This window comes from Patagioenas fasciata, chromosome 25 (assembly GCF_037038585.1).
Source record: "Patagioenas fasciata isolate bPatFas1 chromosome 25, bPatFas1.hap1, whole genome shotgun sequence".
NCBI classification, from domain to species: domain Eukaryota; kingdom Metazoa; phylum Chordata; class Aves; order Columbiformes; family Columbidae; genus Patagioenas; species Patagioenas fasciata.
In genome coordinates this window covers 2,407,635-2,432,040 of record NC_092544.1, presented here as the reverse complement: position 1 = coordinate 2,432,040, position 24,406 = coordinate 2,407,635, and the positions used below count along the sequence as shown (strand labels likewise).

At 54.3% G+C, this 24,406-nt stretch overlaps 3 protein-coding genes and 1 long non-coding RNA gene across 9 annotated transcripts; 1 reads left to right on the top strand and 3 right to left on the bottom strand.

Moving 5' to 3' along the window:
* Positions 1–274: 274 nt before the first annotated feature.
* EVA1B (eva-1 homolog B) lies at positions 275–2,610 on the bottom strand. The gene is given in 4 exon segments (XM_065857016.2): positions 275–1,029; positions 1,105–1,183; positions 1,186–1,220; positions 2,324–2,610. Coding segments are annotated over 4 exon segments (585 nt in total). The 5' UTR covers positions 2,397–2,610; the 3' UTR covers positions 275–631.
* Positions 1,639–4,224, top strand: LOC136112375 (uncharacterized). Of its 2 annotated transcripts, XR_011735709.1 has the most exons (4): positions 1,639–1,802; positions 2,968–3,272; positions 3,375–3,499; positions 4,137–4,224. It is a non-coding gene; the product is annotated as an uncharacterized lncRNA (long non-coding RNA). The 2 variants fall into 2 exon arrangements; XR_010652851.2 differs by lacking the exon at positions 4,137–4,224 and having other exon boundaries at positions 1,644–1,802; positions 3,375–3,977.
* Positions 4,011–22,753, bottom strand: STK40 (serine/threonine kinase 40). Of its 5 annotated transcripts, none has more exons than XM_071798940.1 (12): positions 22,644–22,753; positions 17,483–17,789; positions 16,213–16,332; positions 15,398–15,483; positions 14,798–14,941; positions 13,938–14,165; positions 13,093–13,145; positions 10,929–11,044; positions 8,130–8,274; positions 7,666–7,785; positions 6,748–6,832; positions 4,011–6,167 (listed from the first exon to the last, which is right to left on the bottom strand). In XM_071798940.1, exons 3-12 carry the CDS (start codon positions 16,322–16,324, stop codon positions 5,949–5,951), a joined length of 1,308 nt encoding a protein of 435 aa, XP_071655041.1. In that variant the 5' UTR covers positions 16,325–16,332; positions 17,483–17,789; positions 22,644–22,753; the 3' UTR covers positions 4,011–5,948. The 5 variants fall into 5 exon arrangements, with proteins under 5 accessions (XP_071655041.1, XP_065713076.1, XP_065713077.1 ...); XM_065857004.2 differs by having other exon boundaries at positions 17,483–17,595; XM_065857005.2 differs by having other exon boundaries at positions 17,483–17,595; positions 22,630–22,735.
* A 1,053-nt stretch (positions 22,754–23,806) lies between these two features.
* Positions 23,807–24,348, bottom strand: LSM10 (LSM10, U7 small nuclear RNA associated). Its single transcript, XM_065857019.2, has one exon. It carries the CDS (start codon positions 24,346–24,348, stop codon positions 23,977–23,979), a length of 372 nt encoding a protein of 123 aa, XP_065713091.1. The 3' UTR covers positions 23,807–23,976.
* Between the last annotated feature and the right edge of the window lie 58 nt (positions 24,349–24,406).

Genomic DNA, 24,406 nt, shown 5'->3' with positions numbered 1-24,406 from the left:
GTGGGGGATGGGCCTGGGAAGGAGCTATTTTTATGAATCTGTGGGGAGGGGACGGTGGGAGCGGGGGCAGGATGCGGCCCAGCCCTGTGGGGAGCAGCCGTGTCCCCGGGGAGCCCCCGCCGCCCCAAGAGCCCGGTGGGAACATCCGCCCGGGCGGTGCCGGAAAGGACCCGGCTAATTTTAGTGGGGCCGGGGGGAGGGAATTGGGGGGAGGCAGCCATGGCCGGACCCCCCTGCACTGCTCGCGGTCCCCCCGGCACACAGGGCTCCAGGCTGGGTGTAACAGCACCATGTTTCTGGGGCAGAACCCCACAGCTTACTCGGCCGTACAGAGCCGCTGTGCCCCACGGGATGGGCCTCCCTCCCGTGCCGAGCCTGGCGAGCTCTGCCCTGGCCTTGGCCTTGGCCTTGGCCTCCTCCCCGCAGTGTCCAGGGCTGCTCGGCTGGTGCCAGCAATCGTACCGATGGCTCAAAGTGCATCGTGTCCCGCAGCGCTGGGAGCCGGTCTGTCCCCAGGGGCGTCCCGGGATAGCGAGCAGCCCCCCATCCTCCCATCTGTGCCCCGCAAGCAGGTCCTGGGACGGCAGAGCGCTGTGTGAGCTACCGCGGGGAGCCGGGCACAGCGCCGGGGTCAGTAGTAGTGGACGCGGCCCAGGGTGCCGGTGCCCAGGATGTCGGGCTGCCCGTTGCGCCAGATCTCGCGGATGATGCGCTCGCGCTCCTCCAGCCGCTGCGCCCGCTCCAGCTCCTCCGCCGAGGCGAAGACGTTGACGGCCAGCGCTCCATCCCCGGCGACGTGCGGCTCCAGCGGGATCTCGGTCACCGGCAGCAGCGACTCGGACGCTGCGCGGTCAACAGTGTCCTCCTCTTCCTCGTCCTCGTCGTCATCGTCCTCCTCGTCCTCGCTGAGGTCCCTCGGGGGGCGCGCGGGGGGCCGGCAGGAGAGGCGCAGCACCAGCAGGCACAGGGTCAGCACCAGCCCGAAGCAGACGCCCAGCACGAAGTAGAGCCCGAAGCTCTCTGGGTTGGCTGTGGGGAGAGCAGTGGGGTGAGGGATCCCATGGCTCCTGGGACGCGCTCCCACCCCCTGGCACCGGTGCTCACCTCGGATGTGTGCGTACGCGGCCATGCTGTTGCTCAGGAGCTCCATGTCCCGCCTGCGGCTCTCCATCCCGCGCCTGGCACGCTCAGCGGCTGCGGGGACAGTGAGTGCTCGGCATCTGCGGGACACGGGGACTGAGCAAAGTGCTGCTGGGGCTGCCCCTCCCGGCCAGCGTCCCCCGCCCGCTGCTCCCAGACCAGTTCCAGCCTCGACTGTTTGCTGTGGGGCCCTGTGGCGTGGGGTCAAGGACGGTGACATGGTGCAAAGGCCACCAGGTCAGCGGGGAACACAACTGAGCTGGGGCTGACCCCACAGCTCCCAAGTCCCCAGGTGGCTGAGCCCCCATGGGGTGCGGGGACGAGCACCCACCTCCTCCTCCCCACAGACCCCAGCGGTCCCAAGCAGCTGAGCGCCAGTCGCAGCCCCTCACTGCCCCCAGTGCTGCTGTGGGGCCGGGACTCCTCGACTGTGGGGTGCCGGGGGTCCTGAGGCGTGGGGCAGGGTGTGGGGCAGGGCGGGAGCGATGCAGCGCTCGGCCCTGGCAGGGGACGAGCTCATTTCCCAGAAACGGCTGCACGGAGGGAGGAATGAGGAAAGAAATGCAGAAAATGTGACACATCAGCAGAACCATCCCCGGACAGTCCAGCGCCGCACGTCCTGGGGCCGGGCAGCCCCTCGCCATGGGATACCCCAAAACACGGTCAGCAGCATCCCTGGGGGGCCCTGGTATCAGCCCCATGGAGCAGCCCCACTGCCAGCCCTGCAAGGGGGATGGCCAGGAGCTGCACGGCCCCACTGTGGGGGCCGGAGGGACAGAGCCCCGTGTGGGGCTGCAGGGACACCCGCAGCTCTGCCGGTGACAGGGTGGGCGTCGGGGGCTGTAGCAGCCACAGGGTGTGAGCAAGCTGGGACATTGGGGACAGGCGGAGGTGCTGGCAGCCCAACTCCCCATGCACCCAACCCTGCGTCCCAACCACCGCATCCCCGAGCGCTGAGCTCTGCGTCTCCAGGCACCGAGCCCCGTGTCCCAACGCACTGGTCCCCATGTCCCCAAGCCCCATGTCCCCAGGCACAACCCTGCCATGAGCAGGGGACGGGGCAGAGCTGCGTCACCCCGCTCTGGCCATCGGCGCTGGGTGACCCAGGGTGCTGGGTGTCCCTCGGGAGGTCACGTCTACCCCGCGGCCCCGGTCCCCGCGCTGTGCCCGGGCTGGTACTCACCGGGAAGGCGAGCGGCGGCAGGAGCTGCACTTTGGCTGGAGCGAGGGAAGAGAGAGCAGGGTCTGTTTAGCATTAACGCTGCAGCAACAGGAAATAGTTTGGAGGCGGCTGGCGGTCAGTGCTCCTGCCCGAGCCAATGGCAGCCCCGACGCCAGCGCGGCCGCAGCTCGTCCCGCTCCCCCGGGACCCCGCGCTCTGAGCCGCAGGGAACGGGGCCGTGGGGCCACGGGGGTTCCAGCCCCGTCCGGCCACCCCAGCGCCTCCCTGGGGCCGGATCCTGGTCCAGCTCCCCAGGGCGGTGCAGCCGCGTCACAGCCTCGGCCGCACGAGGCCTCGTGTAGCACTGGGGGCAGGGGCTGTGACACTGAGCAAAGGGACCATGGCACATTTAGGGGTATCCCCAGCCCTACGGGCTTCTGCGGGAATGCCAGTCAGAATAAAATACTCCCATTCTGCCAGTAAAGAAGTCACATCCTATGGAAGAGTGGTTGGTATAAGACTTGAGAGCCATTAATTAGATTGTGATAAATGTGCACCTGGTACTGCCGACCCTTACACTCTTTTGACTAACACAGTGGGCAATAGTGTTTATTTTATTGTCTTAGACTTGACTTGAAGGACGTTTTTCCTCTGTCTACCAGCAGATCCAGAGACCAGACGCTTTTTCGTCTGTGGCAAAGCCCGACCGCTGGAACAAAGACGCAGCTTTGCCGGCCTGTATTGCCACAAGGATTTAGGAACAGTCCTGCGCTGTTTGGTAACGTACTGGGGGAATATTGTCTGGCATTCAGCTGTGACTGTGATGGTGTTTCCAGAGGAAAAGAACAGCACCTGGGGACAGCAGGTGACTGCGTTTGTGCCACAGCATCAACAAGGACACGGTCGTCTGTCACCTTGCAGAGCAGTGCGGTACCGAACAGCTTAAAAACAGCAACAGACTTGTCACCAGGTAAGCAAGTTTTTATATATATATATATAAGATAAATATTTTATACATATAAAATATATATTTTATATATATCATATTATATATCATATATATAAATTTTAGATATAGAGACTCTAAATGTGCTTTTGGAAGATTCTGGCTTCATGAGGGTCACCTATCAACCACAGGCAAGACATATTGCAGCTATAGAGCCGTCCTAACACCCGAAGAGGCATCAGCAATGCACCGTAAGGCTCAGCGACTGCACAATCTGAATTTGTACTGGGAAACTGTCAATCTGCTGAAACTGCAAAGGGCCGGTGTGCCCCGATTGCACAAACCCACAGGACAGCAGACGTGAAAAGGCGCGCACTTGCCATCTCCTCCTCTAACAAATGGAAAAGGGACTTGCGCAACACCCCCAGTGACTCCAGCCACTGCTGCCCTTGCAGCTTTAGACCCTTGGAAGCCGCAGAGTCACTGGAGTCTGACTTTAAAATACATCTCAAGACTGTTGGGTCCTGTCCTTTAGCTGAAGGTTGCTTGTGATATGCTAAAAAGATTACCTAAATGCATTATACAAATGTTTAAGCAGCGATCAGGTTTTCTGTAGAATGGTTGATCCTTTTCTTGCTGGCTTTGTTCCCACATCCAGGCTTGTGCACCTCTGTAATAAACACCATCTCGTCCCTGTGTGCTACCATTTGGAACAGCCCCCCGAGCCCCCGTCCCCACACGCCCCCCACCACTCCCGCAGGCTCTCAGTATGAAGTTTTATTGCCAACATGCAGGAGTAGTTTGGATGTAGTACAAAAATAATGTCTTTATACAAATTTTTTTCCTCTTTTTTTTTTTTTTTTCTCTTTTTCTATTTTCTTACAACAGGCTCCTTCCCGCCACGCGGCCCCTCCCTGCACCCCCCACACCGCCCCCCTTCCAGTTCGCTTTAATACACGGGTGAGTTACTGGCGATGAGCGGTGCGCAGGAATATTGGGTATGATACAGCCTTGCAGAGTCCCCAGAATATTGCTTTAACTTTGGGAAAATCAACCAACCAACCAACCACTCCCCACACAATAAAGAGGTGGGAGCGAGACAGGAGAAAAGCAGATGGAGATGGTGCTCGTGGCTGCTCTGGTGGCACGGGGGGGCGACGGGCACACAGGACAGACCTACCGTCTTCCAAATAAATAAGGCTAAGATCAGGCTATTGGCTCAGCTGGCTGGGGGTGCGACTGTTCTGGTCTGTATTAGTGTTCACGATTCCCTGCCCGCGGCCACGGGGAGGTTGCAGGCAGGACTAATGCCCAACGCTGCCCAGGAGGTTCAGGTCAATCCCTGCGTCCCCACAAAGTCACCAGGAGCACGGCCCAGGCTGGAACCGGCCCCAGCCTGGGGCAAGAGACGGCAAATGCTACAAATGGATCCGCTACTCACTCCCTGCCCTCCCACCCCCAAAAAGCCGAGGCTACAGCAGCTTTTCCCAGCCCTGCTCACATTTCCTTGTGCCCGAGCGATGCTGGAGCTGCCGCGGGGCTGGGGCACCGCGAGCCCTGGGACTCTGCGTGAGAACAGTTCATCTGGCAAGACAGGCATCCAGTTCAGAAAGTGAGGCTCAGAAACAATCGTTCCTGTTCTCAGCGCAGGCAAACGCTCTCCCAGCGGCATCAGGTGACGAACCGGGACATCCTTCTCCCGCCTCAGCGCCGCACGAGGTTGGGATGGCAAGAAAAGCTGGGGAACAAATACAGTAGAGACTTCAGCCAGCCCCTTCCTAATTCTAGGCAGATTATTTTGGGAAGCTTTTTCACATTATAAATCATATATTATGTCTGTACCACAACTGAAGTGTGAAAAGGCTAAAAATCAGAATTAATGCAATTTTAACTGCACCTTAGATAAGCTACGGAAAAAATAAGATTAAATCATATATCCTTATGAAACTAAAAGAATCAGTGAAAGGTGGGAAAGAGGTCAGAGGCCGCGCTGGGCCAAGTCCTGCAAATCTTTGAACTGTGGACAAGATGCGATCTTTGCAGCGAGTGCAAGGACGGCCCTGGCCCGAGGGGGCGGCCGGGCTCTCTGGGCGGCTGTTTGTGCCGTGCACAAAGGCCCTGGCGCGCTGCAGCCCACGCGAGGCCACCACGGGTTGGCCAACACAGCCAAACCAGGTGGTACGTTAAGGACAGAAAAAGATTCGATACGGATGAAGGGAAGTGGGAGGTTTCAGGAAATTCTTCCTTTCGAGAAACCCTGATAAATCTAAGCTTATTCAAACCATATGGAGCAAACACAATCAGCTGACTCCGTACGGCACAGCCGCGACTCCTGTGCCAGCAAACCAGCTTCACCCCGGGTAGTCTTCTCCTTTCCCACAGGCTTTGCTCGATCCAGAGAACAGCATGGTTAAAAAGACAAGAGAGGTAGATTACAGTCATGATTAAAAGCAGATTAGTCATCTAGGCTTCGATTTAAAAAACAGATTCCAGAAGATGCCAAGAGGTTGCTGCTTCCAAAACTAGCTTTTCAAAAGTCTTCTCCCTCCAGAGCGAGTGTGAGTGCGTGTCCCCGGACAGAGCTCAGAAGAATTGCTACATTAATCTCCACCACAGGACACGGGTATTGCTGTTGGGCTGTAGTAGGTGACGTGAAGGCAGGCTGCAGGACAGTGCTTGTGCTCTCGGGTGTGTGGGCAGCTACTTCCGAAGGTACCTCTGGGCCAGGATGGCCGCGTCCAGCGGGTTCATGGGCTGCGCGTCGTGGCCCAGGCGTCGCACGGGGGGGATGTTCCCAAACTGCCGCTTCTGTAGGAAGCTCTTGGCCTCATGCAAGGTGTTCTTCTCCTCAGCCAAGAGCAGCTGCTGCCTCATGTAGTTCTCGAACTCGTACTGCGAGCACTCCTCCGTCACCTTCACCTGCCAGAGAACCACGTCAGAGCCACAGCAAGAGCCCCGCAACTCCCCTCCGATGGCCCTGAGCTACCGCGGGATAACCGCAGGCTTAACACGCAAACTGGACCTGCTGCCAGACGTACAGGCAGGACTCCCCGTGAACCACCAGGAACAGAGGTCTGCAAACCTCAGTGGCTCTGGCCTGATGTGGCTCATCCCAACCCTGCCAGATATTCCAGGGCTGCAGCTGTTTGACCCCACATCTCACGCCCCCCAGCCCAGCAGGGGGATTTCTGACAGCAACACAGGCTGCGGCGGCGCAGCAGATGCTCCTCCAAGGCTGTCCCCAGGCAGTGAGGTCACCGGGCGCCACTTCCAACACTGGCAAGAAAACAGGATGTTTGCTCCCACCGCAGAGCTCAGGGGGAGCCCGAGCCAATGCCGCTCCCTCCTCCAGGCACTCGGGACATCCTGGCTGCTCACAGAGGAACGAGCGGCCCCTCGGCCTGCCCGGGGCCATGAGGAGCTGCCATCGCTTTCCATTACAAGACAGACTTGCACAGCAGCACAGAAAAGCCATTCCGTGGAAAGGAAGCAAACCTACCTCCTGAGGGTTTTCAGGGTTAGCCACTTGGTCGTCAATGTCCGGCACGACTTGCAAAGGGCCGCTCAGCGAGGACATGGATTGCCTGGGAGAGAGGACAGCGTCACGAAACCGAGCACAGCCCCCGCTCCCCCCGCTCCCCAGGTTAAAATCCCCAAAAGCTGCCTTTTTTTTTTTTTAAACAGGATGTGGAACTCTTAACTCTTGCATAGGTAGGAGAGAAAACAGCCACAGCTCCAAAAATCACAGAACTCGTTGCTGACTCGACAGGCAGCAGCAGTTTGCCCAGGCACACTGCGCAGCACAGACAGGAGGTCACGGGGCTGACACGAGTGGGGCCGCACCGAGCAAGCGCCGCCAGGATCCGTTCCTGCTGGAGTCTGCTACTGGAATCTCATCCCCGTTGGTTCACGTCAGCCCTGGTCAGATTTACTCCCAAAAGACATCCCCCGCCCTACACGTGTAGTGTTCCCACCTGTGATGGCACCTCTTGCTCTTCCCCTCTAGAGAGCTCAGGCCCGATTTTACCCAATGAATGATGCAGCACTAATTACAAGCTTGCAGGAAGTGTCTGCATTTGGCTGTGTCTGTTTGTACATGTGAGATATTCCTGATCAGCTGCCTTTCTTTAAAAATCAAATCTGGGGAGCAAGAGGGGGGCAGAAAGACCCTGTGGTCCCCCAGCATTGTTTTGTGATGTTATTGCTCTACAGACTCCAACCCTGGTCACAACGACAAGCACTCCGGCTGCATCCATCAATCAGCAGACATCAACGGTCGAGACACAGGATTTAAAGACTTTTTTGCAGTTCTCCCAGATCACCCTGTGGTGTCCTGTTTGGCAGGAGCGGGCTGGCTGCAGCTGGAACAACACAGCCTGCGGCCAGAGACGCCCTGTCCTGTCCCTCCTGCACATACCACGAGGCTATGATGGAGCTGAGAGAATCCAGCACTTCCGACGCCGTCAGACGCTGCTGTGGGTCCAGGACCAGCAGTTTTCGGATCAAGCACACAGTGTTTTCTGAGACCCGTCCATCCCTGGGAGAGAGAGCGCGTGGTGAGGCGATGCGCGAGGCAGCAGCAGGAGGACACGCGGGCTGCACAGTCAGGAGCCAGAGGAGCCACCATCACCCTGATCCAGAGAGCCCGGGATTAACTGAGGGCTGGTCCCCTGTCCCTGCAGCATGGGGCCCTTCTCACCTTTGTCCCAGCTCTGCTACCGCTTCCTTGGTGTCTACTGCACACTGTCTCCATTTTCATTACTGCTGTGACCCTCAGGGGTGTGGACTGAGCCCCTCCAGCTCCAGCTGCCCCAGTAAGACCCAGAACACTGCCCACGCATGCACCAAGAGAAGGGGCTCCCCGGGACGGGCTGTACTCACTCAGGGATGGTGTACTCGGCAGCCTTGATCTTGCGGAAGAGCTCCTGAGGTATGCTGTCGTAGAAGGGGAACTGGCCGTAGAGCATGGTGAACAGCACCACGCCCAGCGCCCACATGTCACTGGGCTTTCCGCGGTACGGCCGTCCTGCGGGGACACAAAAGCAACCGCCTTCAGGACACGGCTCACCCCCACAGCCCACCAGCAATAAGGGCACTGATACAACCTCTGCAGGTGATCTGTTTCTCTAAACATTAATCAAAACCGTCCAAGACTTCCTATTGCAGGACATCAAGAACGTCTCTCAAAGGCGCACCCTTTGCGGATAAGCAGATTGTTCATCTCCGCACAGTTGTCCTCCCTTCCCCTCCGCAGCAGGGCTATCCCTGCTGAACGGCTGGGATGGGATCTACAGTAAGCAGAACACCTCGCTGCAGCTCCAGCACGACCTGGGATCTGCTCGATGGAGATGCTGCTTTAAAGTCCCTTCAAACACGTGATAAGTCAGCAAACAGCGGCACACACAAGGGTCAAAAAAATCAAACTCCAGTGCTGTACCACGGCATAGGGCTGGGGGAATGACTTCCTCTGACTCACACAGTGAGTCACTGCTGCAGCATTTGTTATTTGTACTAATCATTCTTTGCTTTATATGCTCAAAAAAAAGGCACCTCTCTCTCCTCCTCCAGCTTTTCCTGCAGTGACATTTCAGCAGCCATAAAATGCAAGCCACCTCTTAGCACAAGACAGCCTCTCCCAGAGACCTAAAACAATGATTAATTCTTCAGGCGTTTTAGCTTCCTCTTGCACCGGAGCATCAGCAAACAGACAGAGGGATGCTCAGAGTCTGAGGGTGGTGGTGAAGCCTGGTATGGCCTCAAGTAACTTTCCCCTCGATGCTTGGAGGGGAACTGCAGGCTGAGTCATTTTGGAAGAGCATTTTTGAGTGCACAGATCGGGTGCAGAGGCCCCACGGGGAAGGGTTGTTCGCAGAGATGTCAGAGCCGCAGCAACTGCGCCTGAAGGACGCGGAGCTGTGACCACGGCTGCTCTGTGCAGGGTCTCCAGCAGTGTCGGTTGTCAGAGTCGGAGCCTGTTCAGTGCCCTGCGGTGTGCAGCTGACAGGCTGGTCCATCCAGCAACAAGGGACCCTTAGAAGCAAGGCGAGCACCTGTGGCTGAGCTGTGCTGGGTGACAGGGCTGACAGCGTCCTGGACAGGAGCAGCGCCGTGCAGCCTTCACCACACAGCAGCCACTCGAGCTGCAGCTGCTCCGAGCTCCTGCAAAGCAGTTGGCTTGTATCATCCAACTGGTTGCAGGGGCCTCAGGATATCCTGCAGAACAGGAAAAGCCTGCAAAAAAACACATGTTCCACCTCCCCGCCTGCCTCTGCTCCCTTCCTGGCTCAGTCCTGCCCAGAGGGAAGCAGCCTCAAACCCGCCTGGCCCATCGTGACAGAGAGCTCAGCTGCATTCATTGCTGCTGCCTGTAAACCTGACAACAAACTCACAGAGGGGAGCCCATGGGGTCTGGAACTTTCAAGACTGGTTCTGTCTGAGAGCACTTCTCAAATACAACAGCTTGGGAGACCAAAACCAATAACTCAGATGTTCAGCAGTGTTGTCAGTATTCCAGATGTTATCCTTGCACAAAAAATTGTGATACGCACATCAGCAAGTGGTGTTGCCCAGTGAACTGATGGCTCGATGGTCCAGAGAAGTTGGTGCCAGTGACCTGCTGTGTGGTTTTCGGCAGTTCCCACCATCCAAACGCCAGCTTGGCCTATGGATGATGACCCTCGGCAGGCGGGAAGCACTGAGATGAGCTTGGAGTGTGTCCTGTACCTCAGCTCCATCCACAGGGAATTTAATCTGTGCTCACCAGGAGCACTCTGCAAGGTGAGCTAATGCACAGGGACTGCAGTCTATACACTTACAGAGATGCTTCACACGCACCATCCCAACTGTAAATGCATCTTTCAACGCTCTTGTCAAGCTCCCCTGGATGAGAGCAAAAAAATCCACCAAAAAACTCCCCAAACAATGTCCTGCTCATCGCCTGCTGCCTGCCCAGCTACTGCCAGCACAACAGTAGCAGATGGTGTTCATTGAAGAGAAACCTCCCAAAGCAACTGGACACAAACCATGTCTGTTTCTGAAAGCCCCATGCACTGGAAACAGTTAAAAGGTGGGAGAGCATTAGAAAAAGATGTTGTCTGCCAGACTTCTACTTAAGGCCTCTCCTGGAGACAAGGTACAGCCCACACTGCTGCTCTGGCCTGCTGGGACCATCCCGTTATCGTTCGGTAACTCTTCTCAGTCAGCCCAGAGGGTCAACATTTCCCTTCTGGAACCCAACAGCAGCTGCAGCAATTGCTCCTTCAAGTGTACACTGAATTGAACACACTGACATTATGGTGGGATCTGGACTGGTTGCCTCTTAGGCCCAGGGATTTACCTGCAGCTTAAGTGAAGCCTCAGGAACAAGATTCAGACGTGGGAAATGGAACATTTTTGTCTGCAGTCGGAGTTATTTAGGAACAAGCCAGGAGCTTTTAATTAGCTTTGAAGTTGAGAGTAGCCTTAAGAAAAAAGTTACACTCGCTTGTTTCCTCCATACTTTCCCAGTTGGAAAAAAAACAAGCCAAGTCTCATAATTGGACCCTAATTAAGAGGCTCTCACAGAAAGCGAGTTACATATGGGAACAGAACTAGGTGGTTTTCAATTAATGTCAAGAGGCACAAATAAATGAAGCAAGTGTTAAGTGTGGGGGCTGTGAAGACCCCGAGGGGATCGCCTACCGCTGAGCACGTCGGGGCTGATGTAGGCAGGGCTCCCGCGCTGGTCTTTCAGCAGGTCGTCTTCACTCACCAGGTGCTTCCCCAGACAGAAGTTTGTTATGGTTATTCGATGAGTCCTGGGGAGAATGAGACCACATCAGTGAACACGGGCCATCCCACGGGCACCACACAGCACCAACAGCGCCAAAACAGAGGTGTGTGGCTACATGGCTTTTTAGGAAAGCTTGAAGTGCTGGGCAATAACAAGTGGAGCTGTAAGATCAACTCCATCCCCACAGGGAGGGATTCCACACCTGCCACACTCGTACGGGAGAAAGAAGGGATTATTTTACAGCTATGAGAACATGAATTCAGTTAGTCAAAATAACCAAGTATTTCCAGCAAATCTAACAGACAAGTGAAATAAAACCAAGTGTGGGTTGGCAATGGAGGGTTGATTATTAAGACAGACAGACTTGTGTTTAATAAGTGTTAGATTCAACTGTCAAGAGATTTCCCTGGCTGAACAACAATCTGGAGGATTTGGTAGAGATTTAAAAGACTAAGTGTCCTGAAGGGCACAAAAATGTTCAGGGTTGCTTGGTTTTATTTAGTCACTGCAATTTGATCTAATCTGTAATCATCCATCTTCTGCACTGGCTAACTGGAAACATGCAAGGCTTTTAGTGGTCGCATCTCGCAGGGGGCAATGAGGGATCTTGGTCAGCCCAGGGTGCGCGGTGTCTGGGTGGACCCTGCAGTGATCAGCAGTGATCTCCACTCCCTGCCAACAGAGGAGATCTGGCAGGGCTGGAACAGAACAAACACTTCTGATCAGCCCAACTGGCTGCTCCTCTCCATGGTGATCTATTCTTACACCTCACCCACCCTTTCACATGACTCACTGCTGTAGAGGCTACAGTTTTCCCTCAAAGTTGATGGTCTTGCTAGTAAAAAGTAAAAACATTGCACATAATGCATTCCCAAAGCTTCAAATCCCTCCCCATCCTGCTGGTGGGGGACAGAGGGAAGCTCTGGAGCCTTTAAAGCAGCGACCTTTGTCTCTTCCTAGCAAAGAGAGTCCAAGAGGCAAGCAGAAGAGATTGACCTTAAAGCAGCTTGATAGAAATGACTTAAAACAATGTACAGGTGGCCCTGCAAGGCTCCAGCTGTTGTGGGCATGTGTTGGGGAACCAAGAAGTTCAACCTCAGGAGGTAAAATATTTGTTTCCAAACAGGATTAAGGAGGAGAATAAAGCAAGCTGTGACCAGAGTGAACCTGCACGTGTCGCAGCGACTCTGGAAGCGCGCAGACCTAAAGCCTCCCAGTTTTTATTCATTTTACACAAAACCAGACAGTGTGAAAAGATAGTGAATTCCACTCATTCTTACAGTCAGTGCAAAATGCTTAGCCAGAAATGCAACACTGGACACAGCAGGGCATCTGAACCGGAACTGGTGTGCCAACCAGGTAACTGCATAAGCCAAGATGACTAAAAACCTCCAGGGAGCCCCGAGGGGAGCGCGGGCGAGCACCCGCTGCCCCTGCCCCACCGCGCGGGGGGCTGGTCCCGATAGCGCACAGATCCAGGAGACGGTGGACACGGGTACTGCGTGAACTGCGGCTTGCACCAAAGCAGCTACTGGGAACAAGGAAGCTGTTTGAAGCACAAACACAGACTAAGACAGAAGAACTTTTGTTTAGACAAGTAAATATTTTACTGCTAGTAAAAACACAGCAGTGCAACAGGCAAGGGTTTAACACTGCTGTGATTATAGTACACACTGCAGCGCTGGGAATTCCTTTGGCACAGCGGAAAGTGAATTATGTGGACAGAACTACTCACCACGTTTTAATTCTTGTAAAGTATTTCTCTTGCAGGTTTCTGAACTACCAGAAAATGTCATTTTCAGACATGAGAACCCCAAAAGAAGTGCTGGCGTGGGGTCATTAAGCTTGGTGGAAGACTGAATTATCTAGGTTGGGCTTAACTGATTTTTGGAGATTCAGTCATATAACTTCGAACTGGATTTGTATTTTTGTGCAGCCTGCTTCCACTTCCCTCACCGTTCTCACACGAGAGCACTCTCACCAAGCACTGCCTCCCCTTGTGTTTCTAACAGAAATCTGCTTCGGGGAAGAAACACAAGACGACGGCCGGAACAGCAGCTCTGCAGCACTTACCTTTTGTTTAGCACCATGTTTCCTAGTTTCAAGTCTCTGTGCACAATATTTTTCTGTAAAATAGATAAGAGTATGATATGAGAAAAAGCGTCTATGTTATACAAGTATAAATTTGAGTCTTGGACAAAACATCTTTTGAAATTGTGTCATCTTCATTCTCAGAAATGACCTCCATCACGGGTTCAGGTCAGGCTGCATCCTGGGCACTTGGTGCAGTTCATTTTGGGTTCTGGGCAGCAGGACAGAACGAACAAATTCACTCCTTTGTGCACAAAGACTTGACTGAAACTACGAGACCTGAAACTCAAGTGTCCAGGCTCAGCCCGACCAATACAACAAGCGTTCCCTCAACAGACAGATGTGCACTGCTCTGCCAAGGACGGGTGTCCCTCGGCACAGGTCAACAAGTCAAACATCAGCAGAATCTATTTTTGCTACAATAATTTCTAGCGTCTTGATCTCAAATTTGTAGCTTGAGGTTCTGATTTCAGAAATCAATCCTTAGGTTGCGATTTATTTTGCTTCAAAAGGAAAGAGCCTCAAGTGTTTCCTGTTCCCCACCAGCCCTTTCTGAGGCTGGGAATGCTGTGGTTCACCTGACCCGCGTTGCATCCAGCTGGTCCCTCTCCACAGTCAACAAATGCCATGTTATCAACGCAAAACTTAATGGGAGGGAACACTTTTGTATGGCTTAGGCATGAGGTCTAATGTAGAACAGTCACGGGGACACAGCTGAATTACATCCCCTGTAACTTCACCGCTGCCTGCACAAGGCAGCTCTAAAACATCCACTCTAATGGGGGAAACCGAGCCTTCCAGCACTGAAAGGATCACAAAGATCTTACCTTATGTAATGCTTCTACCACTCGTACCACATCATAAAATATCACTACCGTCTCCCGCTCGCTCAGTCTCTTCTCTTTAATGACATAATGCTGCAGATTGATCAGATCTGCTGTTTTGTCACTGAAATCATGAGCACAGAGACAGTCCAACACGAGACAAATGCGCTTCTTCATTTTTCTGACCATTCTGTTGGCTTCTAGATCTTCTATAATTTCACAAGCTCGGTCCTACCGGGAGGCAAACAAATGAGCAATAGTTCAGGGAAGCTATCTGGGCACATGGACTTACACACAGACCACTAGAGAATAAATAACTACGTGGTGATCTCAAAATAAGCAAATGCAATCATAGCGCTTGATCTTTGCCCCGAGTTGGGATTTCAAAAAGAAAATACTCGATCCCAACTTAAAGCAGAAAGCCTGTGCTGTTTGGCTATACGCGCGTGTCAGCACCCGCACTGTTCATACACACACAGACACCTTGAGACAGAACCCAGTTCTTCTGTAACATTAAACAGGACATGGCTGAGCTGGACATTTGGCTTATTGAAGATATAGTACAGATGGCTTCAAGTGAAAAGCCTGCCAAGAAAATTTAACCAGCCAGAAAGGCAATCCTGACATCCAAACAAGTAATTCCCATCAGCCCATCACACCTGTGAGCAGCTCTCAAGGTGTTAACAGCAGCGCGATTCACTCACAAGACACTGATGCACACACTGACTAGTTTAACTTGCTGAAATCATTTCTTGGGAATTAGCCCCCTCTTACAAGTCACCATAAAACAGCAGAGAGACTGGAAAGCACAAATCCCATTCTAAAGGGTGCTCTATAGGCACAAATTAATTTTCCAGCGGTACCTGGAAGAGCCCGTGATGGTGAACCACTCCCTCCTGGTTGTGGAGCAGGGAAAGGAGAGAATACTCTGTGTGCAGCAGCATCTTGCCCTGTCGTTCCTCCTGGGTCTCTATGCCTTTATCACCCCTTTCTTCTAAGGTGAGAATCTTCAGGAAAAGGAAAAGACCTTTACAGCTCCCAGAAGAAAACCAAATGCTCCAAAAGCTCTCTCACGGGAGGGTTTCACATGTGTTTAAGAGCTGATGTAACTGCTCTGATGCTTGCAAGCCTGACACAAGCCTGTCTGAGCCGACCCCTGCGCAGAACGCGCAGCACGAGCTCGGTAACACGCAACAGCGGCTCAGGTGGCTTTGTGCAAATATCCCAGGTGACTTTTCTCGGTGCATCCACCCCCATTTCGGGCACCGCAGCAGCTCAGAGGGCTCGGCTCAGGGCTAATCTCCAGACCAGATCTACGCCTGGCAGCACTGCCCCCGCCGAGGGGAAGTTCCAGCAGCCGTTTCCGACAGCGCAGCGGTTCAGCTGCAGCGCACGCCACCGCGAGCGCTCCGTCCCGGCAGCCTAAGAGCCCTGAAGATCTGGAAGCCCGGCAGTTCGCTTACCTTCAGCTGATAAAAGTCATCTGTCCCATCCTTTCTTGCCAAACACTGAACAATACTTGGCACGGGGGAGTTACCTAAACGCGGACCTAACAGCACAAAGCAAAACCAGACTTGTTTCCTTTAAGCAGCAATGACTAATGCAGTGTTACATCAGTATGCAAGTGTCACGCAGTTTACGTTAGTTTAAACTAAGTTCCTTTTTTTTGAGGAGACTAAGTGCATTTCCACAGATTACCATCTAAAGTAAAAAAATGGTATCGAACCCTGAAACCTTTTTGGACAACGTTTCATTTGTTCACTGGGAAAACACTTAAAAGTCCGCACATGGCACAGCTGTTTTCAGAAATCGGAATTTCTGCATGCCTGAACCATGGAGCTTTTCCATTTAGCAGCAGCACCCGTGGCAGCTGCCACCAGCACACCTCTGAGCCCCGCTGTCCCCCCCCAGGGACCGCCCAGGTACACACATCAGTCCAAATTCCGAGCAAACATAGAGTCTCTACTCTTCAGTTTAAATCAACCAGGTTCCAAAACCACCCCTGAATGAATCTGCCGTTTAATAAAGAATGTTGTTAAAAATATATATAAAATGGTAAAAGCAGGGGCTCCTATTTATCCTAAAAGCTGTGCCTGCCTGCTCTGTTAGTACTGCAGATCTCCTGGGTTTGAGGGCTGCTACATCAAGCGAGTCGCACTCCGAGCTAAGGCGCTAAATTACACATCTGCTTTGCCTCGTTTTATACTGCCTTTTATTTTCGGTTTTGCAATCAGTAGCTAACTCAAAAACTGAAGAAGAGAAAACGCTCCCTGCTTACCTAGGATAAAAGGGCCCGCTCTCTTGGCATTAGTTCCAGAAATCCCAGTACAAAGAGCTTTTGCCTTAGCGGATGTTTCCCCAGCTCCTCTGTCTGATGCTCGCCGCTTCATCTTCGGCTCTTGAAAGAGAAAGAAGATCACATTTGATGAGCAACAGAGTTAATTTCTTGTACTATCCCCTGATGCACCCGAGTCTCTGCCTACTTGTGTTTCTCCAAAAATCTACGGCTCATTACTGATAGACCAGTTGTGGGCTGGAGGCTTAATGCGTTATTGAAGGTATAAATCAGCCTCATTATTCAAAGCAACGTTTCCTAGGACAGCTGAGACAAACAGTGGGAACAAGTCAAAATAACAAAAGCATGTTTTACAGTAAAAACAAGTTTGCAAATCAACATATTCCAAAAAACTCCAAGAAAACGCCCAAGTTATCCTTTTGTATGGGTGTCTGCTGCTGGTTCAGCCTATGGACACTCGTGGTTCTTCACCGGGCACCACAAGCGGCTGAGTTGCTCAGAAGGCTCAAGTCTGTTCCTCAAACAGCCAGGAATGCACAGAACTAACGGACCATAAAAACGAGCAATATCTTTCACCCTTTCCAGCAAGGGCATTTCTACCTTTTTCCGAGGGGGAGAAGAGGAACTAAGCACAGATCCACTTTCTCACTCTGAGCAAGTCAAAACCAAGCCCTGCTGGTCTTCCCTAGGAGGTTACTACAGCAGACTGGGAAAATATTTTGGGGTCGTACTGATTTGTTTTTAAAAAAGCGCCTGTGTTTCACCACAGAAGAGGCTGATAAATCACAGGCTCTGAATGAAGCTCACCCTGCGGCAGTCCCACCCTCTCCGCGGACACGGAGCGATCTCACTGCGTTAATCCCGTACCTGTCACCGCCATCAGAGATAGCGAGAGCGATACGGCGAGAAGTCTCGCGCGTTCTGCATCCCCACGCTGCCACCTTCACCGGCCGTTCGGATCTCAGTGGAGAAGCATCACCAGGCCCGGCCAGCGGAACAGAACCAAGGCCTGAGCCCCATATGCTCCTTGTTCTGTTCATTCCACATCCCTGATCTAATATTTGACTGTGCCTTACAAAATTCTCCGTTCTTTGCGACACCATCATCCCTGCTGGAAACGTATGAGTAAGATTTCCACTGGAGAAACCCCACTGCACAGAAACTCGGAGATAATGACCGTTGTGCAATCCGAGCTGGCTGGGAATCCCTGGTGCAAACGGCGTTATCGTAAACAACATAATCTTAGACTCACGTAGTTCAGCATCAACTGTATCTTTACTCTTCTTCCAAACTAGGTTTTCCAACGTCTCAGGAGACAGGAGGCATCACCTTGGAGAAGGCTGGATGGTCGAAAGGTCGAGGACTCTGTAATGCGAAATGAGATACACTTGATGCTGTGGTTCTGGATTATTCTTGATTACGATAACGTGGTATGCACCAAAACTTCTGCAGCGTGAATCATCCGTGTTTATTTTGGCTTAGAAAAGGCCTGAAGCTCCTGACATCACATGAGAGAATAAAAGGGCTCCTGAAGTTCAGTCCCCAAAGAGTCACGGGCCCTGCACAGCAAAACAAATACAAGCGTCAAGCATCTCAAAGGGCAGTTTGTGATGCGAGACAGACCCTCAGAGCAGAAACAAACACATTCTCCATTGCAGCCTCCTCCGCGCGGTACCAGCCTGCCTGTTTTTAACAGGATCTTAAATACACCCAGTTAGCAATAGTGCCACAACAGAATCCTCACCACCAGAAGCAATGCTTAATGCTCAAAGTTTGGACTTGAACAGAACAACTTCTGCAAAAGGCAAGGACGAATACATTGAGTTTTATTCTCATCAGATCTCCACTGCGAGTTAATCCCTCTTTACAATTCATATCTGGCCTCTTAAAAATATAATCCAACTAATTAAACTCAAATTCAGTGCTGCTTAATAGCTCATCTGGTCCCAACACTGCCCAAACCCAACAGTCTCCTGCCCTGGTTGGGGCATCACAGCACCAGCAGAGCCCACGGGCAAGAGCAACAGCACCACCAGTCTGAACGGGTACCCGGCTATCAGAGACCATCGGTGCCACCCACTGCACTTTCCACCCGATCTCCCTGTTCCGTACGCGGCTCCTGCTGCTGGGGCTGCACGGCGAGGGCAGCAGAGCCCACCACAAACCCCAGCTGCACCCTCAGCGTTCACGCGTGAGCACGTTGGGTTGCTCTGAGCCTGCAATGAGGGACGGTCAGGTGGAAGCAAGGTCCCAGAGGAAAAGGAATAACACAGGGCAGCTGCTGTAGGAAGCAGGAAGACTGTTCCCCTTTTCTGCACATTGTGTAACCCCAATTGGAGCAAGGAAATCGGTGAAAAGGGTACGGATGCCCTTGTGCAAGGCTCCCGCAGAATGAGTGGCCATCGCCAGGCACGGTGCTAAGAACAAGCGGTAAGTGCAGTCCCACACGCGAACTGTTGCACCGAAGCACAGCGGACGTTTAAAACAGCCCTAAGCTGGGAATTTCCACCATTTCCATGAGAGCTGCGAGCCTTGTGAGGGTGGAGAGCATCCTTCCAGCCCCTGCAGCGACGCCTCTGTCTACGGGCGGCCCCACAAACAGCCGGGACTTCCCAGTTCTTAAAGACTGAAAAAACAAATCATTTTAACATCAGCAGGATCAGTCTGGAGAGAGCACCCAACACTATGCAAAGAACCAGAACAAAGCCATTTATCTTTTCAAACGCCCCATGCAAAGGACGGGACTGGTAGATACTGATGTGTATCAAACTGCATAAACCGAATGGAACCACCCCCGCTCCCCGTCCCACCATCTGCAACACAAAGTCTCCCTCACGCAGATATGAAGTTACAGGTCTAGCACAAAAATCCACTACTTAATTTTTACGTGATACATGCAATACATCAAACATCTTACTGGCGAAGTGCCTAAAGCTTCTTACAGTGTTAGCTACGACTTTAATAGAATTATTAATCAAATAATTTGGAGACCCAGATGTAACGTCATTTAATTATGTAGCTTAAGGAAACCGTCTAATTCCCAAATTACTGCATGATGTTCCAGAGCCCAGCATAACAGCAAAGGAAAACAAGAGGAGGAAACTGCCCTTTTCGTCTCAGATTAAAGAACAAAGCAGGTCCCACAGTCCAGCAGCCACAGCTCATAGTTGGGGCAGGGTAAAAAAGGCACCTTTGGGGAGTTACCAGGATTACTCAGCAGCACAGGAACCAGTTTAAGACACCGGAGCAGCTGATACAACCTCCGTGACGCTTTCTGTTGGTTTAGCTCACAACGAGGGGACAAAACGTTGGTGCTGACACTTCCTAGAGCGATGACTGGCAACCTGAAGGTGTCCAACCCCCATGCTGCATGTGGCTGGTCCCTGCGAGCCAGGCAAAGGGATGAGCTGGCACTGGGGAGCAGCAGCAGGTGATGGAGCTCACCAGCACCTGCTCAAGTTCAGAGGACACGCTCCTTCCGCAGGAGCTCATACCCATTCCAGGACACCTGCCCTGGGAGCCCAGCCACTGCCAGCTCCCCAAACCCGCCGTCACTTCCCACCTGGAAACACCACAGGTGGAAACGCGGCAGGGCCGGGCAAGACAAATGAATCACCACTGGTTTCCTCCCCAGGCTGGAAAGCTCTGTGGTGGAGAGGAGGCACTGCAGCGGGCCGCCCGGGGAAGTGTGGTATTGCTCCATGCTTGTGAGTTATCCATCCTAAAAACCTACATGGACACTAATATTAAATGAGTAAAACCTTGATTATGGTCTGGCTTCCCAACACGGGAATAAGAAGGTTGGTATCGCTGCAAGAAGCAGCAATCCCGGAGCGTTGCCACACACCTTCCCCAGGCAAACCCGGCTGGGACAGCTCAGAGCAGAGTCACCGGCACTCGGTTCCCCTTGGAAAAGGCTCCCGAGGACCGATGGAGCTGGGAGCAGCCAGGCCTGCAGAGTCGCTGGCTGTGGCTACAGGGAACATCTGCCGGGCAGATCCCAAGCAAAGCAACCGGGTGGGCTCCCCTCTCTCCACAGAGTGCTTCAGGAGATTCACCGTACAAGAGCATTCACTTCACCACGGGCTTTGGAAGTTTAACTGTTCTGTAACAGAGGAGAAATAATTTTTAAACAAGTTCATCAGATGACTCAGAGCCACCAGCGCAGCCCATGCACCGCTGTGCGAGCCCTTCCGGGAAGGGAAGCCTTCTCCAGAAACACAGAGCAGCCCTGACTCACAGATTTCTTGGAAACGTGCAGAGCCTCACTTGAGCTTCTTCCCTAAGCGAGAAGTTTGCTCAAAACCAGATGCAGAGTTACTCTGATCAAGGGAGAAGGAAGAATCCTGAGAGGCCAGCACAGGACAAGGGGCACCTGGTGAAGTACGAACCCCCCGAGCGAGCCGGGAGATGCGAACAGCTCCAGCAGCCCCTGCTGAACCACCGCTGATAAAACCTCCTTCCTCAGCCCAGCCTGACAATTAATCCCGGGTATGTGAGCAAGGCACAGCTGGCCCAGGAGAGGCCACAGCACTAAAAGGGACGCCCGTCCACCTTGCCCGCATCCCAGCAGCCCATCTCCAACTTCTCAGGGACTAAAAAGGCATCCACAGGCCAAGTCATACATCAGGGAAAGCAAATTCCTTCCTGGCGCCCCCCACACACATCCGAGGAAACTCTGAAGCACAGGATTCCAGCAATGTAATTACAGTGCAAGGAAGCAACAAGCTGGGCTTTCTTCAAACCCTTCTGATGCATCAGCGCATGAGATAACCAAGGACTCATCTCTGGGAGTTCCCTGCTTGGTTACACAAACACCAGCTCCAGCTTAACCCTTTCACGCTGAAGCACAGGCCACATCGAGCAGGAAAAACGCCGGCTGCAGCCCAACGTCCGTGCGGTGTGGCACCCGCAGCCGGCACGGTGCGGCAGAGGAGCCGGGAAACTCAAGCGCAGCGCGGTGAGAGCACCGACCCGCGTCCCTCCCGGCAAGTCAGGCAGTCGGTACCTTTAAAATCACCATCGGGCGAGATGTGTATTGTATTACGTGATGCTGTTTTTCGTTTATAGCTTACGTTACTACACACACTTAATAGCCCATAAATCCACCGCAGCAGGACTTTCCTCATGTGCACAAAGATTATCGCATGACTCACACGTGCTGACACTTTCTTTACAGTGAGGTGTGGCAGCTGGTTTTAAATGACAATCTACTCATCCAGCCCTAACTGGGTAGAAAGAAATATATTTAAGTTATCTACATGTACTGCCATGCTAATATTACTATAATTTGTAGCATGACAGCATGACAGTTACCGTAAGCTCACAAACGTGTACTTGACTAACAAAAAAAAGACTGTTTCATGTAGAAAATTTCAACAGGCATGGAACCTTCTCTGGTCTAGCAAGGGCTCCCAGCTGGGAGCTCCAGAGCAGCGCGAGGCTCTGCAGACAAGGAGCACCTTCCTTCCTTGGGCTGAGCACAGTGGGCAGTTCCGGCAAAATCAATAGGGTTGTCCTTAATCAAAGAGCAGCTCAGCGCCTACAGGGCTTCCCTCTGCGCAGTTTCAGAAGGAGGTGATTCTGTAGCATCCTGAGGATAAAAAGCAGCTGAACACGAGGGTGCTCTTAAGTAATATGATTATGGGACCAAACCAGAGAGAAACAATGGAAGGATGCAGCACAAACACTCCAGCGCTAGGGGAACACATCCTGCACCCTGAGCACTGCTGGCCACAGCGGCGGGCGACAGCCATGGGGCTCCTGCCGCCTCCGCCTCCTCTCCAGGTGAGCTCGCAAGGGAGGACCGGGCAGGTCTCTGCAGCAGCTCCACGGTAACGCTTCACGGTCTTACTCATCCCCACCTAGAGGAACAACCTTCGGCGACTCACCGCTGAGCCACACGGGGCTCCTCCTCAGCGCACAGCTCCGAAACTACTAAATTAAGAAATCCCTGCCCGGACCGAAAGCAAAATCAGCAGCAAACACGAGTATTCTGCGCCCCGGCAAGCGCCGGAGCCGCCGGCACGCTGCGCACAGCGCTGCGCTGTCAGCAAAGCCCGGCCCCGGCGGCACCGCACGGGGACGAGACACGCGAAGGAGTTTTCCTCAGCGATCCGTGACCCGATCCCCCGCGCCTCGAGCGGCCTGCGCGCCGGCACGGCGGCCGGAACCCCCGGGAAACGCTCCGCAGAGCGGGCAGCAGCTCCGCGCTGACGCGCCCGAGGCCTCACGGCGCCCCGAGACCACCCAAGAGCCGCGGGGAGCGGCGCCGGGAGCGCCGGCCGGGCCCCCCCGAGCTGCCGGCAACGAGCGAGCTCCGCCGGCCAGACCCCTCCCGCCACCCTCACCCGGCGGGACGGACACGGACACGGACACCGACCCCGGGCCCCGGCTCACCCGGCCCCGCTCACCCATGGCCCCGGGGCCGGTGCGGCCGCCTCCCGCAGCCCCACGCCCGCCCGCGGCCTCCGCTCCGCGGCGCCAGCCACCTGACAACGGAAGTGACGCACGCACCCTCCACCTCCCCCCACCGCCGCCATCCCGCCTCCTGGCGGCCGCCGCAGATATGGCGGCGGGGAAGGGAACGGCGCTGATTGGCCAGCTGAGGCAACGCTGGCTGTGATTGGGAGAGAGCCCGGGGGCTGGCAGCGGATGTTTGCCACGGCTTTTGATTGGTTGACGAGAGGGAGGCACGAAGCGAAGGCTGATTGGCTGGGGAGGGATCACGCCCTCGTTGATTGGCTCCCACTCCGGTCGGCGCCGGAGTCCAAAGCGGGTTGGTGGGCAGGCGGGAGATTCGAACGCGCTGTGATTGGCGGAGAGGCGGGTCCTTTCCCGCAGTCCCGCTCCCAGCAGCCGGGGCAGCAGAACCGGCCCCGCGCCGAGTAGCCGGGACAGGGCTCGGCTGCTGAGCGGGAAGGGAGCCCGTGGGACCCTTGTGCCCCCCAAGCAGCACCCCGAGCTGCTCCCAGCACTGCAGGTGTCCCCAGCTCACCCCTGGCTGTGGTGGGAACACGTGGTCCTTGTCACACACAGCTTCTTACTCTCGAAGATCAGTCTGATCTCCACCGGAGCAGCTCCCAGGGCTGCCCCAGAGCTGCTGGCGGCTCCAGCAAGGTGCCTGGTGCTGCAACCCAGAGGCTGAGTGCCATGGGACCCTGGCAGAACCGGGGTGCAGTCCCTGGCCCGGGCAGCGCTGTTGGTCTGCAGCAGCACCGCAGAGCTTGGGGAAGGGTGACAGAGGAACCGGGAGCAGCACTCCGTGTCTTGGGTGAAGAATACAAGTGCTGCTCCTTCCCCTTCTGCTCTGGGCTGGTGTTCGTCTCACCCTATTCTCATTAAGCACTTCCAGAACTGTGGTTGTCCAGCAGGAAGCTGGGAGGACCGGACCATGAGAAGCATCTCCAGCTCCTGTAGGCAGCCACGCCGCAGTAGCCGGGTCCTGGGCTCTGTGAGCAGCAGGCTGGCTACGGGAACCTGCGGCCAAGCAACAACCCCCGGCTGTGGCCAAAAGGGCTTTGTTTGGCCATCAGAGGAGAGACAACAGCAGACGCCAACGGAACAGGAAACAAGCTGAGAGATCTCAAAACCTTTTTAGTGGGACTATTCATTAACAAAAATAACCCTGTTCCCCCCCAGGTACCGGCCAGGGGAGCAGCAGAACCCCAAGTTCCTGGGCAGATGTCCAGGGCAAGGTGCGGAGGTGGTGGCAGTTCAGCCAAAGGGACAGGCCTGTCCTGGGACTCACTTGTGCTTGGTGCGAGGAAACTCCTTCCTGCCCTTGTCACGGCCCCCGAAGTAGCGGACCCTGTGGATGATCTGCAGCTGCCGCTCGATGGTGGCCCTGATGTCCACCTCGTCGGGGATGTGGACGTAGCGGACGTTCCTGCCGGTCACAAAGAGCTCGTCCAGGTGGGACACCGCGCCCTGCCTGTCCGTGTACGTCACCTCAGCCAGCCGCACGTTCATGAAGGCGTCCACGTTGGTGACGCGCCCCGTGGCCGTGCTCTCATCGCGGAGGTCCACAGTGGTGACGAGGCCGTGCAGGCCCTGCAGCAGGATGACCAGGCTGTTCTCGGCGATGGTGCGCTCCTTGACGGAGTGGCTGACCTCCATGGCGCGGCTGTAGCGGGGCACAGGGAAAGCCGTGCTGCCAGGGACCGCCCCCGCCCCG

What these genes read in the sequence shown, in the direction of transcription:
- STK40 (XM_071798939.1), bottom strand. An exon ending in TGGTAGAAGCATTACATAAG is followed by an intron (nt 13,146 to 13,937) that starts GTAAGATCTTTG and finishes TCTATTTTACAG; the next exon opens with AAAAATATTGTGCACAGAGA. An exon ending in AGCTCCATCATAGCCTCGTG is followed by an intron (nt 6,833 to 7,665) that starts GTATGTGCAGGA and finishes CCTCTCTCCCAG; the next exon opens with GCAATCCATGTCCTCGCTGA.
- LSM10 (XM_065857019.2), bottom strand. Translation starts at nt 24,348, where the DNA reads ATGGAGGTCAGCCACTCCGTCAAGGAGCGCACCATCGCCGAGAACAGC.